This window comes from Oncorhynchus clarkii, chromosome 5 (assembly GCF_045791955.1).
Source record: "Oncorhynchus clarkii lewisi isolate Uvic-CL-2024 chromosome 5, UVic_Ocla_1.0, whole genome shotgun sequence".
NCBI lineage: Eukaryota > Metazoa > Chordata > Actinopteri > Salmoniformes > Salmonidae > Oncorhynchus > Oncorhynchus clarkii.
The window spans coordinates 10,907,268-10,923,091 of NC_092151.1; the positions used below are offsets into that span (position 1 = coordinate 10,907,268).

The 15,824-nt window shown below is 42.0% G+C and overlaps 1 protein-coding gene across 2 annotated transcripts in view; it reads right to left on the reverse strand.

Moving 5' to 3' along the window:
- The window catches only part of LOC139408332 (WRN RecQ like helicase), a 38,276-nt gene that overhangs the window by 16,264 nt on the left and 6,188 nt on the right, over positions 1–15,824 (reverse strand). For both annotated transcript variants that reach the window (XM_071152086.1, XM_071152087.1), the window contains exons 10-26: positions 14,995–15,063; positions 14,349–14,466; positions 13,604–13,679; positions 13,448–13,515; positions 12,226–12,334; positions 11,677–11,745; positions 10,837–10,919; positions 10,454–10,560; positions 9,423–9,610; positions 8,888–9,062; positions 8,456–8,637; positions 8,159–8,260; positions 7,911–8,003; positions 7,239–7,383; positions 6,917–7,087; positions 4,971–5,065; positions 374–434 (exon numbers count right to left, since the gene is read on the reverse strand). In XM_071152086.1, coding sequence (XP_071008187.1) covers positions 374–434; positions 4,971–5,065; positions 6,917–7,087; positions 7,239–7,383; positions 7,911–8,003; positions 8,159–8,260; positions 8,456–8,637; positions 8,888–9,062; positions 9,423–9,610; positions 10,454–10,560; positions 10,837–10,919; positions 11,677–11,745; positions 12,226–12,334; positions 13,448–13,515; positions 13,604–13,679; positions 14,349–14,466; positions 14,995–15,063 — 1,911 coding nt within the window. The remainder of the gene's footprint in view (positions 1–373; positions 435–4,970; positions 5,066–6,916; positions 7,088–7,238; positions 7,384–7,910; positions 8,004–8,158; positions 8,261–8,455; positions 8,638–8,887; positions 9,063–9,422; positions 9,611–10,453; positions 10,561–10,836; positions 10,920–11,676; positions 11,746–12,225; positions 12,335–13,447; positions 13,516–13,603; positions 13,680–14,348; positions 14,467–14,994; positions 15,064–15,824) is intronic.

Sequence of the window (15,824 nt, forward strand, 5' to 3'; positions counted from 1 at the left end):
ATTCTCTCTGTACCAATCCTCCAGAACACACTCACCTGAGAGGTGGAATACTGTCTCAGGGGCACTAGTGGTGGTGGCTAGTCATTCTCTCTGTACCAATCCTCCAGAACACACTCACCTGAGAGGTGGAATACTGTCTGTCAGGGGCACTAGTGGTGGTGGCTAGTCATTCTCTCTGTACCAGTCCTCCAGAACATACTCACCTGAGAGGTGGAATACTGTCTGTCAGGGGCACTAGTGGTGGTGGCTAGTCATTCTCTCTGTACCAGTCCTCCAGAACATACTCACCTGAGAGGTGGAATACTGTCTGTCAGGGGCACTAGTGGTGGTGGCTAGTCATTCTCTCTGTACCAATCCTCCAGAACACACTCACCTGAGAGGTGGAATACTGTCTGTCAGGGGCACTAGTGGTGGCTGCAGGGTTCTGCTTTCGTCTGAAATCAGAGGCACAGAGAGCTTTTTGTACTGGGTTGACAACATTCCCTGTGACTACTCACCAATGATTGAATACCTATTTGTAACATGAAGACACCGAACTATTGGTGAGTGTTCACCAAACAGCCTACACAGTACCTGATGACAGACAAAGGTGACATTTCAATCAAATTAAAACATGTTTAGTGAGCTTTGCATTTTTGAGGCATTTGATAATTGATCACTCTTCTGTTAGGAGGAAACAGAATACAGCTCCACAAAATAACACAGCCAATATGACTTGCTCTAACAGTAAGCATTTAGTAAATGACTGAACTGTAAAAATGTAAAAGAAAGTCTAGGGCAGAACTTGACTGGAAGCCAAAGAAAACACGTGTGTGTGTGTGTGTGTGTGTGTGTGTGTGTGTGTGCGTGTGCGCGTGTGTGCGTGGAGAGAGCCAGAAAGGCACACTATGAAACAGAGAGGAAAAAGATATGAAAGCCAACACATTGATACATCCAGGAGCCATACCATGGTGGTGATTTGCACCATTTCACACTCATTTAAAAGGACAGCTGCAGGATGGTGGAGCCAGGGAAGAATATGGAGGCCTTGTCAAGAACAAGGGAGTTTTAAAATAATGCTTTGGCTACACTAACCTCCACTACACAGCTCTCAGTGATGCTGACAAGCTGATGACATTCCAGAGGCTTCGCGTCTGCACCACACACACACACACACTAATAATCCCAAATAACTTCCCTTTCCCAAAGCCTGGAAAATCTGGAATTACACTAAATATTATAAACATGTCATTATGCAACAGAATATACAAAAGTCGTCTAGAATTACAGCTTTTTCTCAAATCTAACAAAAATGTATGTCACATGCGCCGAATACAACGGGTGTAGACTTAACCGTGAAAATAGTAACAAGAGGAATACAATACACAAGAAAGGAGCTATATTTTCTATTGAACCTTTATTTAACTAGGCAAGTCAGTTCAGAACAAATTCTTATTTTCAATGACTCCCAATCCCGGCCGGATGTGATACAGCCTGGATTCGAACCAGGGACTGTAGTGACGCCTCTTGCACTGAGATGCAGTGTCTTAGACCGCTGCCCCACTCGGGAGCCGAGTACGAGTACCAGATCAATGTGGAGATATATACAGGGAGAACCAGATCAATGTGGAGATATTTACAGGGAGTACTAAATCAATGTGGAGATATATACAGGGAGTACCAGATGAATGGTTTGGGTAACCATTAATGAACTATTTAGCAGTCTTATGGCTAGGGGGTAGAAGCTGTCTTGGAGCCTGTTTTCCAACTGTATTTTATGTGAATTTACTGTACAGATTTCAGAGATTTAATTTCATGCCAAATGCCAGGAGATATGCCCCATTTGGCACCTCAACGTTGTGTTAACTTTGATCTCTTTGATGTTTTTACAAACGGTTTTGTTGATGTGTGGCAACAGCTGGTTGCGCCTATAGCCCTATTCGGTCAGGATTCGTTTTACTGGGGAGGATAGGGACGTACAATTATGTGCACAAGCACAAATCACCACATCCGTAATTTATGTCCGGTCCAAATATGCCATGTGGGTCATTTTTACAAAGCAGGAGAATAATAATTCCAACCGGGGAAAAACAACAACAGTTTTTCGATTAAATCCAAGGTCCTCTGAATAGAGTCCCACACGAATCGACATCCCTGTGTATTGAGAGAAATGTCTGCGTTTGTTGCTCGCGGATTGAGCAAGAAAACAATAACTAAGTCAAATAAATGTATGCTAATAACAAAGTGCTGCCCAAAGCCTACAGAACCGTAAAAAGGTATTTGTCCCCTTTCTAATGGGTTTGCACATTTTTCATACTGAATGTTATCAGATCAACCAAAACCTAATATTAGATAAAGGGAACAAATCACAAAATGTACATACTTATTTAATTTATTTCATAAAGTTATGGAAAACCCAATGCGCTGCAATGAGCTGCAACGAATGCAACCAAATACTTCCTGTAGTTGTTGATCAAATCTCTCACATTGCTGTGGAGGAATTTTGGCCCACTAACAATGAACTTTTTCACACAATTGGGGAATTGGGTGTTGCGTAACATATATGAATACATTTGTAAACTCAGGTTTCCTTTATCTAATACTAGGTTTTGGTTGAAGATCTGATAACATTCAGTATGAAAAATAGAGAAAATCAGAACGGGGGCGAATACTTTTTCATGGCACCATGTATATACGAAGGGCCAACACGTATCAACTTTCACAGTGAATGCTTTTGTTTCTACGTTTTGCCGACAACTAATTGAACATCGCCAAGTGCGACAGTAAAAAATTATTGAGCCTATTTATTAATGCAACCCTTGCTGTTTATAAAGCAGCATTACATCGATCTAGACTTTTAGAAATTACAAGTTCACTTTCTGGGGGGGGGGGCATTTATGATGTCTTCCACTGTGGATCGATAAAATATCCTAATGATTATGATCCAACTTCCTCAATTCAAATATTATGGCGACCAGTGGCGTGTTTTCATGTATGACAAGGGAAGCCAAGCTTCCCAAAAACATCTTGACATGAAAATTAAAACAAACAAAAAAAATTGAAGGAATTGTCCTTCAATTTGCATGTGGCTGAATGTATCTCACCAGAGAAAGCATCAGAGAGAGCAAAACAGCGCCCCTCTGTCTCTGTATGTGTAGCCCATCTATCTGATGCTGTCTGGTCAAAGAGAGTATGACAATTTGGCGCTCACATAATTTAATTTAATAGCCAGGGAATTCAGCAAGAATTTGGCTCCCCTTGATCATTTTTTAAATAAAAGCGTTGAGCTAAACTGAGTGACAATGAAAAAGTGTGAAGGGAAACCAGTTTGGAATTGGCAATACACCAATCACATTACATCAAAACCAAAACGTAATTGAAATGTAACAAACGTCCTCCGGTGGCTCTCCTAAATTAGCCGTGGACGGAGATAGGGATTTGGACTCGGTGTACCGGCGATTCTGATCCCAACCATAAAAATCACACTGTGCATATGTAGCTAGATATGGTAGGCAAATGTTAACTAGCTGGCTCATTGTTGCACATGAAAGTAAGTTAGGCCTAGGACAACAAACTAAAATAATGTAAACTACTATATGTTAGAGTCATAGATCGTTTTGGCAACATGAAAGAGGACGGGGGTATTGGCGTTCCTCTAAGAGGACGGTGGTATTCGGTGGTATTGGCGTTCCTCTAAGAGGACGGTGGTATTGGCGTTCCTCTAAGAGGACGGTGGTATTGGCGTTCCTCTAAGAGGATGTTATGTTCACAATGCACATATTTTAAGAAAACTGTCTGAAACTGAGTTTGTTTGTCCAATAAGGAATGCTCATTTTGGTTGTCTTGCAAAATGTTTCACTATGGTGTGCCCTAATGAACACGACCCAGATGAGCCTCTCGAAGCCATCCTGATGGAAAGGCATTTGTGTTCTCTCCCTCGCTCTCTAATGAGTGTGTTCTCTCCCCCTCTCTCTAATGAGTGTGTTCTCTCCTTCTCTCCCTAATGAGTGTGTTCTCTCTCTAATGAGTGTGTTCTCTCTCTAATGAGTGTGTTCTCTCCCTAATGAGTGTGTTCTCTCCCTAATGAGTGTGTTCTCTCCCTAATGAGTGTGTTCTCTCCCTTTTGAGTGTGTTCTCTCCCTAATGAGTGTGTTCTCTCCCTAATGAGTGTGTTCTCTCCCTAATGAGTGTGTTCTCTCCCTAATGAGTGTGTTCTCTCCCTAATGAGTGTGTTCTCTCCCTCTCTCCCTAATGAGTGTTCTCTCCCTCTCTCCCTAATGAGTGTGTTCTCTCCCTCTCTAATGAGTGTGTTCTCTCCCTAATGAGTGTGTTCTCTCCCTCTCTCCCTAATGAGTGTGTTCTCTCCCTAATGAGTGTGTTCTCTCCCTAATGAGTGTGTTCTCTCCCTAATGAGTGTGTTCTCTCCCTCTCTCTCTAATGAGTGTGTTCTCTCTAATGAGTATGTTCTCTCCCTAATGAGTGTGTTCTCTCCCTCTCTCCCTAATGAGTGTGTTCTCTCCCTCTCTCCCTAATGAGTGTGTTCTCTCCCTCTCTCTCTAATGAGTGTGTTCTCTCCCTAATGAGTGTGTTCTCTCCCTCTCTCTCTAATGAGTGTGTTCTCTCCCTAATGAGTGTGTTCTCTCCCTAATGAGTGTGTTCTCTCCCTCTCTCCCTAATGAGTGTTCTCTCCCTCTCTCTCTAATGAGTGTGTTCTCTCCCTAATGAGTGTTCTCTCCCTCTCTCTCTAATGAGTGTGTTCTCTCCCTCTCTCTCTAATGAGTGTGTTCTCTCCCTAATGAGTGTGTTCTCTCCCTAATGAGTGTGTTCTCTCTCTAATGAGTGTGTTCTCTCTCTAATGAGTGTGTTCTCTCTCTAATGAGTGTGTTCTCTCTCTAATGAGTGTGTTCTCTCTCTAATGAGTGTGTTCTCTCTCTAATGAGTGTGCACACTAAGTAGCAGTAGAATGTGGTAGTGTACTACGTAGTGTATACCTTAGTGCAGACCAGGTGTTGAGGTCAGGGTCACTCGACTGGAGCAGGAGGGTTCTCTGTTTCTCATCCAGGGCTCGGCTCAGCCACCACCTCCCCTTTGAATAAGAATGATATATTGAAATGGAATTGAACCCATCCCTGAATAAGACACATAATAGAGAAAGCTGTAGTAAGTGGTCGCCTAGTGGTCGCATAGTGGTCGCCTCAGGAACAGCCAACATGCTTACTACACCTGATTTCTATAAGCAGTATGCTTAGAAATATGTTTCAGCCATAAACACATTGACAATTGTTGATTTAAAGACAAAACAAACTGTCAGACATAATATTTACACTACCACCAGTTATCCAAAATAACTGATTCCAGTCTGAGAAACGGTCCTGAGACAGTAGTATAGAATATACTGTTGTGTTATGTTGTGGTTTTCAGACCCCTTGACTTTTTCCACGTTATTCTAAAATGTATTAAATCTGAACACAATACTCGATCATAATGACAAAGCAAAAGCTGAAATGTCAAGTTTACTTAAGTATTCAGACCCTTTACTCAGTACTTTGTTGAAGCATCTTTGGCAGCGATTACAGCCTCGAGTCCTCTTGTGTTTGACGCTACAACCTTGGCACACCTGTATCTGGGGAGTTTGTCCCATTTCTCTCTGCAGATCCTCTCAAGCTCTGTCAGGTTGGATGGGGAGCGTCACTACCCAGCTATTTTCAGGTCTCTCCAGAGATGTTCGATCGGATTCAAGTCCGGGCTCTGGCTGGGCCACTCAAGAACATTCAGAGACTTGTCCCAAAGCCACTCCTGCCTTGTCTTGGCTGTGTGCTTAGGGTCATTGTCCTGTTGGAAGGTGAACCATGGCCCCAGTCCGAGATCCTGAGCAGGTTTTCATCAAGGATCTCTGTACTTTACTCCATTCTTTCCCTCGATCCTGACTAGTCTCCCAGTCCCTGCCGCTGAAAAACATCCCCACAGTATGATGCTGCCACCACCATGCTTCACCATAGGGATGGTGCCAGGTTTCCTCGAGATGTGACGCTTGGCAGTCAGGCCAAAGAGTTCAATCTTGCTTTCCTTTGGTGCCTTTTAGCAAACTCCAAGCGGGCTGTCATGTGCCTTTTACTGAGGAGTGGCTGCCGTCTGGCCTCTCTTCCATAAAGGCCTGATTGGTGGAATGCTGCAGAGATGGTTGCCCTTCTGGAAGGTTCTCCCATCACAGAGGACCTCTAGAGCTCTGTTAGAGTGACCATCGGGTTCTTGGTCACCTCCCTGACCAAGGCCCTTCTCCCCCGATTGCTCAGTTTGGCAGGGCTGTCAGCTCTAGGAAGAGTCTTGGTGGTTCCAAACGTATTCTATTAAAAAAAAATATGGAGGCCACTGTGTTCTTGGGGACCTTCAATGTTGTAGACCTTTTTTGGTACCCTTCCCCAGATCTGTGCCTCGATACAATCCTGTCTCAGAGCTCTACGGACAATTCCTTCGACCTCACGGCTTGGTTTTTGCTCTGACATGCACTGTTAACGGTGGGAACTTTATATAGACAGGTGTGTGCCTTTCCAAATCATGTCCAATCAATTGAATTTACCACAGCTGGACTCCAATCAAGTTGTAGAAACATCTCAAGGATGATCAATGGAAACAGGATGCACCTGAGCTCAATTTCGAGTCTCATAGCAAAGGGTCATCAGTCACGTAAATAAGGTATCTGTTTTTTATTTGCAAAAATGTCTAAAAACCTGTTCTCACTGTCAAAATGGGGTATTGTGTGTAGATTGAGAGAAAAATATGTTTTAATCCATTTTGGAATAAGGCTGTAACAAATGTAACAAAATATGGAAAAGGGGAAGGGGTCTGAATACTTTCCGAATGCACTGTATGTAGTGTTATGTTGTAATATATTATGGTTGTGATATATGTTGTGTTGTTGTGATATGTTATGTCGTACCTTGGGGGTGATTTTACAGAGGACACAGAACTTGCTAGTGCCGGTGGCTTCCTTCAGGTATTCCTCATTCACCAGCTCCCGTGCCAGGGCTTTCCAGCAGGGCTCAGAGACACTCTTCCCAGCTCCAAACAGAGGGTGGCACCGGTACTTCTCAGGAACCCTTTGAGAGTACTGTAAGAAGAAGAACAAGGTCAAGTTCATTAGGCACCTAGTAGACTAACGGAAACAGAGTGGGACAACCTGGACACAATACTTTTCATTTTTCTGTTTTGTTCCAGTATGCCCTAATGAACATGACCCAGCCCAAAACTCTCAAACTCACTGATCCACGGAGGAACAGGATGGGGGCTGAGGAGCCGAATCGCTCCCCCATAGCACTGACGGCTCCCATCAGCTGGAATGCCAACACACCGTAATCCTGACGCCCACCGTCCACTGTGTCATTTACACCGACTCTGTTCACCGCCCTGAAAACACACACATTCCCAATGGATGATCTTAAACAGGGCTGCCCAACCCTCTTCCTGGAGATCTACTGTCCTGTAGGTTTTCAGTCCAACCCTAATTTAGCATATCTGATTCAGCTAGTTAAGGTCTTGTTGAGCAGCTAATTAGTAGAATCAGGTGTGTTAAATTAGGGTTGGACTGAAATCCCACAGGACAGTAAATCTCCGGGAAGAGGGTTGGAGTGAAAACCCACAGGACAGTAGATCTCCGGGAAGAGGGTTGGAGTGAAAACCCACAGGACAGTAGATCTCCAGGAAGAGGGTTGGAGTGAAAACCTACAGGACAGTAGATCTCCAGGAAGAGGGTTGGAGTGAAAACCTACAGGACAGTAGATCTCCAGGAAAAGGATTGGGCAGCCCTGGTCTAAAAGAACCCAAAGATGGTGGAAACAGAACACAGTAAACAGTGCATGTCATGTGGAGCTAAAATAACACGTGGATGTTATTTTACATAGAACAGAATAGAAAATTGCTGGCAAAACACCCACCCAGATCGGCAGTTGTCACAGCACTGGTCAGTTCCCATGATGCCCGAGGTCACCTTTCGAAGCTGTTTGTCTTCAAAGTGGGAGAGGATCAGCCTAAAGAGAAATGAAATGTGAAGCAATACTTTGAATACAGGTAGCTATTGACACAATATACTATATGTACCTAAAACATGTATCACTCATTACGGAACAAGACTGAGCAGGAACAAGACTGAGCAGGAACAAGACTGAGCAGGAACAAGACTTACTTCCTTCTGCACTTGGATGAGTTGAGATACAAGTCCATTTTGCCCATCATTTTGAGCTTGTAGCCCCGGAATTTGTTGTTTGCTACCTGGTTGATGAGAAACCTGTACAGAACAAAAACAAGACTCAGTTCAGGTCTGGGTTTCACTAATATGAACTCTGAAGGCTTCATGCCAAGACAGTATTATTTATTTATTATAACTGTCTTGTCTACCATTTATGAACGTATATATATATATATATATATATATATATATATATATTTACATTCTCACAACATAATCACAAAAAAGAGTGACCTGTTTAATTTTAGATCTGCTGGTGCCCACAGGACGTGGCAGGCACTTGGAAGTCCGTCTCTCCCAGCACGTCCAATCTCCTGGTAGTAAGATTCCATCTCCTTAGGGGCTCCATAATGGATCACCTTCCTGATGTCGGCCTTATTGATCCCCATTCCAAAAGCAACTGTAGCCACAATACACTGAAAACAATTAACAAAAACATATAAGTATGCTTGCATACAGAGGTGGACAATGTTTTAATGTGTTTTCGTGCCTGTATAGAATTTGCAAAGAACCACAAACTGATTTATATTTGGAAAGAATAGACTAATTAAACTAAATGTGGAATATATTTTGCTACTATCAATCTCTACACAGTATAGCAATAAATCTAACCCACCTGGATTTAATTTTAAATATATTTTGTTTCTTAAAGATTTAAAAGCACACCTGGATTTCGTCCCTCATGAAGCGATGCTGGGTCTCCCTCCTCTGCTTGATGCCCAGACCAGCATGGTATACACCACACGTGACACCCAGCGAGGTCAGGGTGGAGGTCACACGCTCAGCCTCTTTCCTCGAGGGGCAGTACACAATAGAGGACCCTTCAAACTCATAATCCCCCCTGAAATAGCCGACAGCAAATGAGACACACAAAAAAAGCAATTTTGATCTAATTGGTCGAAGCGTTGTGGGAGGATTGTGCCGAGTATCATCTACCGAATACATTTTTATATCCTGCATCTGCTCAAAGACATTCGATGTCATCTTTTCCTATACAAATAAAACATGGATATTATTATCATTACTATGATAAAAGCTGGCTCCATATTCACCAATATTCCCAAAAGCATTTATACATGACATATACTGTATTAAAAACCAACATCATATAACTAGGTCTACTGAAATATTTGATTAACCTTCATTCAGTATATGGACCTAAATATATGTTGACCTATAAGCAATTAATATATAGGCCTACCCAGTGGTCTTCTTCAGGAAGCCATTCAGGTCCTGAAACACGCCCCCAGACTTGCGTTTGACGTCCAGGTAGAGGTTGGGCCGGTCGAAGGAGGTGCAGGTGACGATGGGTTGCTCCAGGTTCAGACTCTTCACTATGTCCTCCCTGATGGATGGGCTTGCAGTGGCAGTCAGCGCCACGATGGGAACCTGAACACAGAACACAGTCAATGGGAACCTGAACACGGAACACAGTCAATGGGAACCTGAACACGGAACACAGTCAATGGGAACCTGAACACGCAACACAGTCAATGGGAACCTGAACACGCAACACAGTCAATGGGAACCTGACAATGGGAACCTGAACACGCAACAACAGGAACACAGTCAATGGGAAACTGAACACGGAACACAGTCAATGGGAACCTCAATGGGAACAACACGGAACACAGTCACACAGCAACACAGTCAATGGGAACCTGAACACGCAACACAGTCAATGGGAACCTGAACACGGGACACAGTCAATGGGAACCTGAACACGGGACACAGTCAATGGGAACCTGAACACGGGACACAGTCAATGGGAACCTGAACACGGAACACAGTCAATGGGAAACTGAACACGGAACACAGTCAATGGGAAACTGAACACGGAACACAGTCAATGGGAAACTGAACACGGAACACAGTCAATGGGAAACTGAACATGCAACACAGTCAATGGGAAACTGAACACGCAACACAGTCATTCACAATCCTGGTAAAACTTCACTTGACACCATCGTAAGTCCTGCACATAAGAAGGATGTCAGCGTTTGCCAACTGTCCATGATACATAGTATGTAGCTGACCTGTTATGCAACATCTGTTATGTCCTCATTATGACATGACTACATAAGAATTATGACGGAGGATCTAATTGATAATATATTGTTTAAGATGATGGCGGTCTGATAGAATAGAATAAAACTTTATTGTCCATTCAGGATGGACATTTTTCTTTGGCATCACCGAATGATGTATGCAATGAGAGACTAATATTCTTACGTTAGGTAGACTTCTCTTCAGGTTTCCCAGACTCCTGTATGCACCTCTGAAGTCATGGCCCCACTCAGAGATACAATGAGCCTCATCCACCGCTATCAAAGAGATTCCTGCAGGACAAGCACAGCAGAATGCAGAGATAACCCAAAATAGTTATTTTTCCCCAAAACATAAAGATCATCTTTAGAGTTAAATTATTGTTTGTCCATTGCCTACCAATGAACTTAAGATAATCTTTGTTCTAAAGATGTTTTTGGGAAACAGTTCCTACACCAGCTATATTCTCACTGTTAAATGTATACAAATACAATGGGATATATCTGTATAAATGTATATGGAGATATATTTAAAAGAAAGTCATGAACTGGGACCTAGAGTTCACTCACCTATACTTCTATCGAGCTGTTCGAGTAGAGATACATTGCTTGAGCAGTATTCTGGGGTCATGTATACAACTCTGTATTGCCCCCTAAAGACAGAATAAGGTAATGTTATTTTCTGCCTAGTTGGTACATAAGCAGGCTTTACTTATAACAGGGGTGCAAAACTCAGGCTTTCCAGTTCCACAGTCCTGCTAGATGTTGTTTAGTCTTAAAGTAACACTATGCAGAAATCGCACCGCTATTTCCTGGTTGCTAAAACTAAGTTTGCCTCATTTCAGTTTGTGACAAAATAAGATTGTCTATACTATCATTGTACCATCCAAACCACTGAAATATATTTAATAACCAAACATATGGTTGTTTCAGCTGGTGTACAAAAAGAGGCAAAAACAAAACTTAAGAACTGGAAGCATAGAAATAGTGCACCTAGAACATATCTACCTCTTACATTTGCTTTCAAGTAAAATGATAGATCTATAACTTACATTTCTATGTGAATTTGAGTCACCCAAGAAGTTACATATTGCCACTTTAATTGATCAATTTTACAGTCCATACAGCTAGTAAACTCGGTACATTGTGTGCCTGGGAGCTGACTTATGACATTGGTAGCCTGGTCCCAGATCTGTTTGCTCTGGCCAAATTCATTGCTCATTGTCACTGGCATGACAAGGAGTTGACATGATAGCACAAACAGACCAGCACTCAGGCTACAATGCCCCTTGACTGTAAAAAGTGTAAAATGAGTATATTACACATCATGACAGAACAGAGGAGAGGGTGCATGTAAACGTCCCTTTAGGCACATATCACATGATTTATTTGTTTTGAAAAGGAGCTTACTGTTTCAAGCCGGCTAAAACATTTTTGGTCTGAGCAGAGCCAAGAAAACAAGCTGGAATGTTGGACATTCTGGAAAATAAATAGAAAATGCTACGTTGTTGCAGGGGAACATCACCATGATCCCACCTGGAAAGGGTTCAGGTTGTGGAACGTTGCAGATAGAAATATCATGAATAGAGCCGACATGGTTCCTTATTCTACATGTTAGAGGGGTGTTTGTTCTACATGCTGTTTTTCTATCTGCACATTGCACAACTTTATGTTCTGCTGAACGCACCCCTGGCTGACTAGGTGTCACCTATAACCCAAAACGACATGTTGTTTCACTCAGAAGAATATCAACATGGATGAGCTCTAATGCTTACCAGATACTTCTATTCCTGCAAAAACATGTCATTTTCACATTTTTCAATATATATGGGGAAAAACAAGCAATCAAACTCATGTGATTATTTATATTAATGGCGTATGACAATCAAAATATGTTAAAAGTAGAAGATGACATTGGTATTTTTAAAAGGTTACTGGTGCTAAAATGTTGCTACTCACTCGAGCTGGAGCACTTGGTCCTCCATGAGAGCGATGAGAGGACAGATAACAATGCTGACGCCAACACAGTACACTGGGGGGAACTGGAAGCACAGGCTTTTCCCATACCCTTCAGGGAGACATAGACTTCAGTTTAGCTAGTAGAATACCAATGGCTGACATCCTCACTGATTTTACATCACGTTGCATATCTCACCTACTAACCCAAGATGTTCCATTACAGAAAATAGTTAGTTGAATAAGTGATAGCATATTTTCTTTAACTATACTGTGATGACCCTCCCACTCTGTCTACATAATTTATTTCTCTTTGCTCTTGTTTTCCTTAATATGATGTTGGTAGGCGGAGCCGGGAGGGTCGTCAGCGAAACACACCCAAGCCCAGGTGTGTCCCGGGGATAAATACACCTTTCCCCCCCATTCATTGAGGAGACTCTCTCCATGCAAACACAATGCATGTTGATTTGGTTGTGGCATTTTGTGGTTTGTTTATTTTGGCTCCATATTATTACCATCTTTGCACGCAACTACACACCATTGTTAATTCAAATATAGTTTACTTTAGTTAAGAATTATTTTTTTTTGTTATCCCTTGATCTCTGCGTTGTCTCCCTTTCTGTTACGAGCCGGTTCGTGACTATACTCATTCAGCCTGTTTCTGTCACATACTAATTAAAGGATGTTGTCATCTGTAACTATAATTCAAAAAGGCACTCGCACATCTGAGCTATCTTTTTTGCAGGTGCACAGTAGCAGTTGAATAAAATGATTAAAACTAAGAAACACTGTTCTTTATTAAGCTTTACGGATCGACCACACGACCTTCCTCAGAGCTTTTGTGAGTTTTCTGTGTGACTCTAACTACAAATGTATTTGCAGTACCCTTGAATATCCCGCAGCAGAACTATCTTACACTACTTGTCATATAGGTCTGATTAAATCATGTGCATTGAGGAATGTGCATAGAGATTTCAGAGTCATAAAGAAACCATCCACTAGGTGGCAGTGCAATAGCAGTAGTATAAGTGCAAATACATCAGATTTGAACAAAAGGATGAAAGCCCAATCATTTTTTATGTACATCGTCGGGGAATATTCATTTACGAACGAAACGTTATTATTGGAACTATACGATGCCATCCATATGGATGCTCATATTACCGTGATGACTTAGTCAATCATAATTAACTTAACACGATGGCGAGTGGGGGGTGGAACTTACCTGTTGCCATGACAACAAGGTTATCTCGCCTCTCCTTCAGAACAGAGTGAATTACTTTCCATTGTACTCTGAAACAGAGGGGATTTGTCTTTCATGTACAAATGACAGAAAGGAGAAATTATAATATGAACATATGGGGGGGAGGGGTTGACTTACGGCTTGAAGCGACTATGTCCAAAATACATCTTTAGACATTTGATTTGTTCAGGGAGTGGCTCTGGAAGAGATGGATCTGCATGTGGAGAGCGGGAAAGAGGCCTCAATAGACTGACACAGAAATACACTCACATCTGCCTGAGTACATTTGACACTGGAGGTTAACATCTGCCCGAGTACACAAAGCTGGAGATTAATCCTAAACTGCTATTCTAAAACCCTGCTGTTGGCAACGAGCCAAACTCCTAGAGGGAATTGGATTAATAAGTAGTTTGTGGTATATAGCCAATATGTCACGGCTAAGGGCTGTGTCCAGGCACTCCGCGTTGCGTCGTACGTAAGAACAGTCCTTAGCCGTGGTATATTGGCCATATAACACACCCGGTTGGGCCTTATTGCTTAAATCTATCTTGACATGTGATTTTGAATAGGTTTCTGTGTTGGTATTGATTTTTAACAGAGTAGAGCATTATTTAATTATAATGCTGGCTATATAGGTCATGGGATTCGTGTAAAGGTTTACCACTATTACCACTGCCTACAGCAGAAAATGATAGCTATTATTAGCTCCTTTGATTAAAATGTACCATCCCTCTACTTCAATCAACACACAGTAGACTGAGAGCATCCTCATTTTACACACAATACATTCTAATAAGGCTGTCTATTTGTCAGTCAGTCCATTAGTATTTCTCCACAACAATCTTTGAAACCTAAAACAGCTAAGAATTAGCTCCATCAGTACCAAATTCTTCTTCTTCCTCCAGCTCCTCTATGTCATCCTCCTCATTGCCAGGGCCAGAGGGCATTTCCTCAGGTTGGGGTTGTTTCTGTTGAGTCAACCTCTCCACTTCCTCCACACACTGAGGTGAGAAACATCCAAACCACATCATCACACAAGGCACTGGTTCTTAACCAATAGCAGACCTGGGGCAAATGCTTATGTCACATATACTTTTGTACACTTGAAAATACAATACGTACTTGATTTAGTTTGGAGCTCGTACTTTCGGGACTAATCCATTGTCAGGTAGTTATTGTAAAATATAATATGTTCAATAACTTACCTAGTTAAATAAAAGCAGAACATAAATACATCCATTGGTTCAATTGTACAAGGCAAACAAAAAAACAAGCTAACAAACTCATGGGTTTGACATATTTTATACAAATCAAACTAATAAACTCACATTTTTGACATATTTTGACCCAGGCCTGCTATAAGAAGGTTAATGAGAGAAATCCACACCTCAGATGTGCTTGAATGTGTAAAACTAGCTTATTGAGAATGGGCATACTGACTGATGAGAGAGAGGTTTGGATAACATCTGTAAGGATAATGTATCGTAAGAGGGGAAATCCATCGTTCTCTCTGACATCTAGACTATTACCTGTAGCATCTCGCTCTCCAGCTCCACTTCGTACAAAAGGTCTGCAGAGTCATCCAGTGCATTTTTCTCCTTCAATAGAAAAGAGAAAAGAGCAAAGCATTAAGAACCTAATATGGTGGGTGAAGTTGATTGGTGAAGATAATGAATGAGGTCTACTGTAGCTCAATTGTTAGAGCAAGGCTCTTGCAACTTGTGCCGGGACGACACCAGTATCACCATACTCCTTAGTATCGTGGCAAGGAAACAAAACACGAAGCGGATGTAACTTCTTTAGGAAAACAGTCCTGACGTTGGAAACAAACATCATTGTGTTGTCATCCAGTCCAATTTATTTCCCAAGCTATAGCACACAATATTTTACATACAGCAGGTTTTTAAAGGACCAAAAGAGTTTGGTCTACTTGTTTGTATTGTTGCTATGGAAGAAATATTGCGATACTTGTATCGCCACAGCCCTACTTACAACAGCAGGATAGTGGGTTTGATTCCCGGCACCACCCGACTGCTCAGCTCGATCTTATGAAGCAACATTTGAAATTGTGGTTTTCACATTGGATAAAAGTAGAGACTCAGAGCTAGAAAATGGTATATCACACACTAGAGTTGAACAATAGGAAAGTCATTCTGCTTTGAAAGTTGATAAACTTGTAACCTCACTTTTGAGAAAATGGCCCTTGAATGTTTTTTTGTTTTCTTGTTTTGCTAAGTCAAAAACTAAAACATGCACCACTTGGGGTCCAGAGGACTGAGTTTGGGAAACCCTGGTCGACACTCATTCAGCATAGTTCACACACCCTTAACCCCTGGTCGACACTCATTCAGTATAGTTC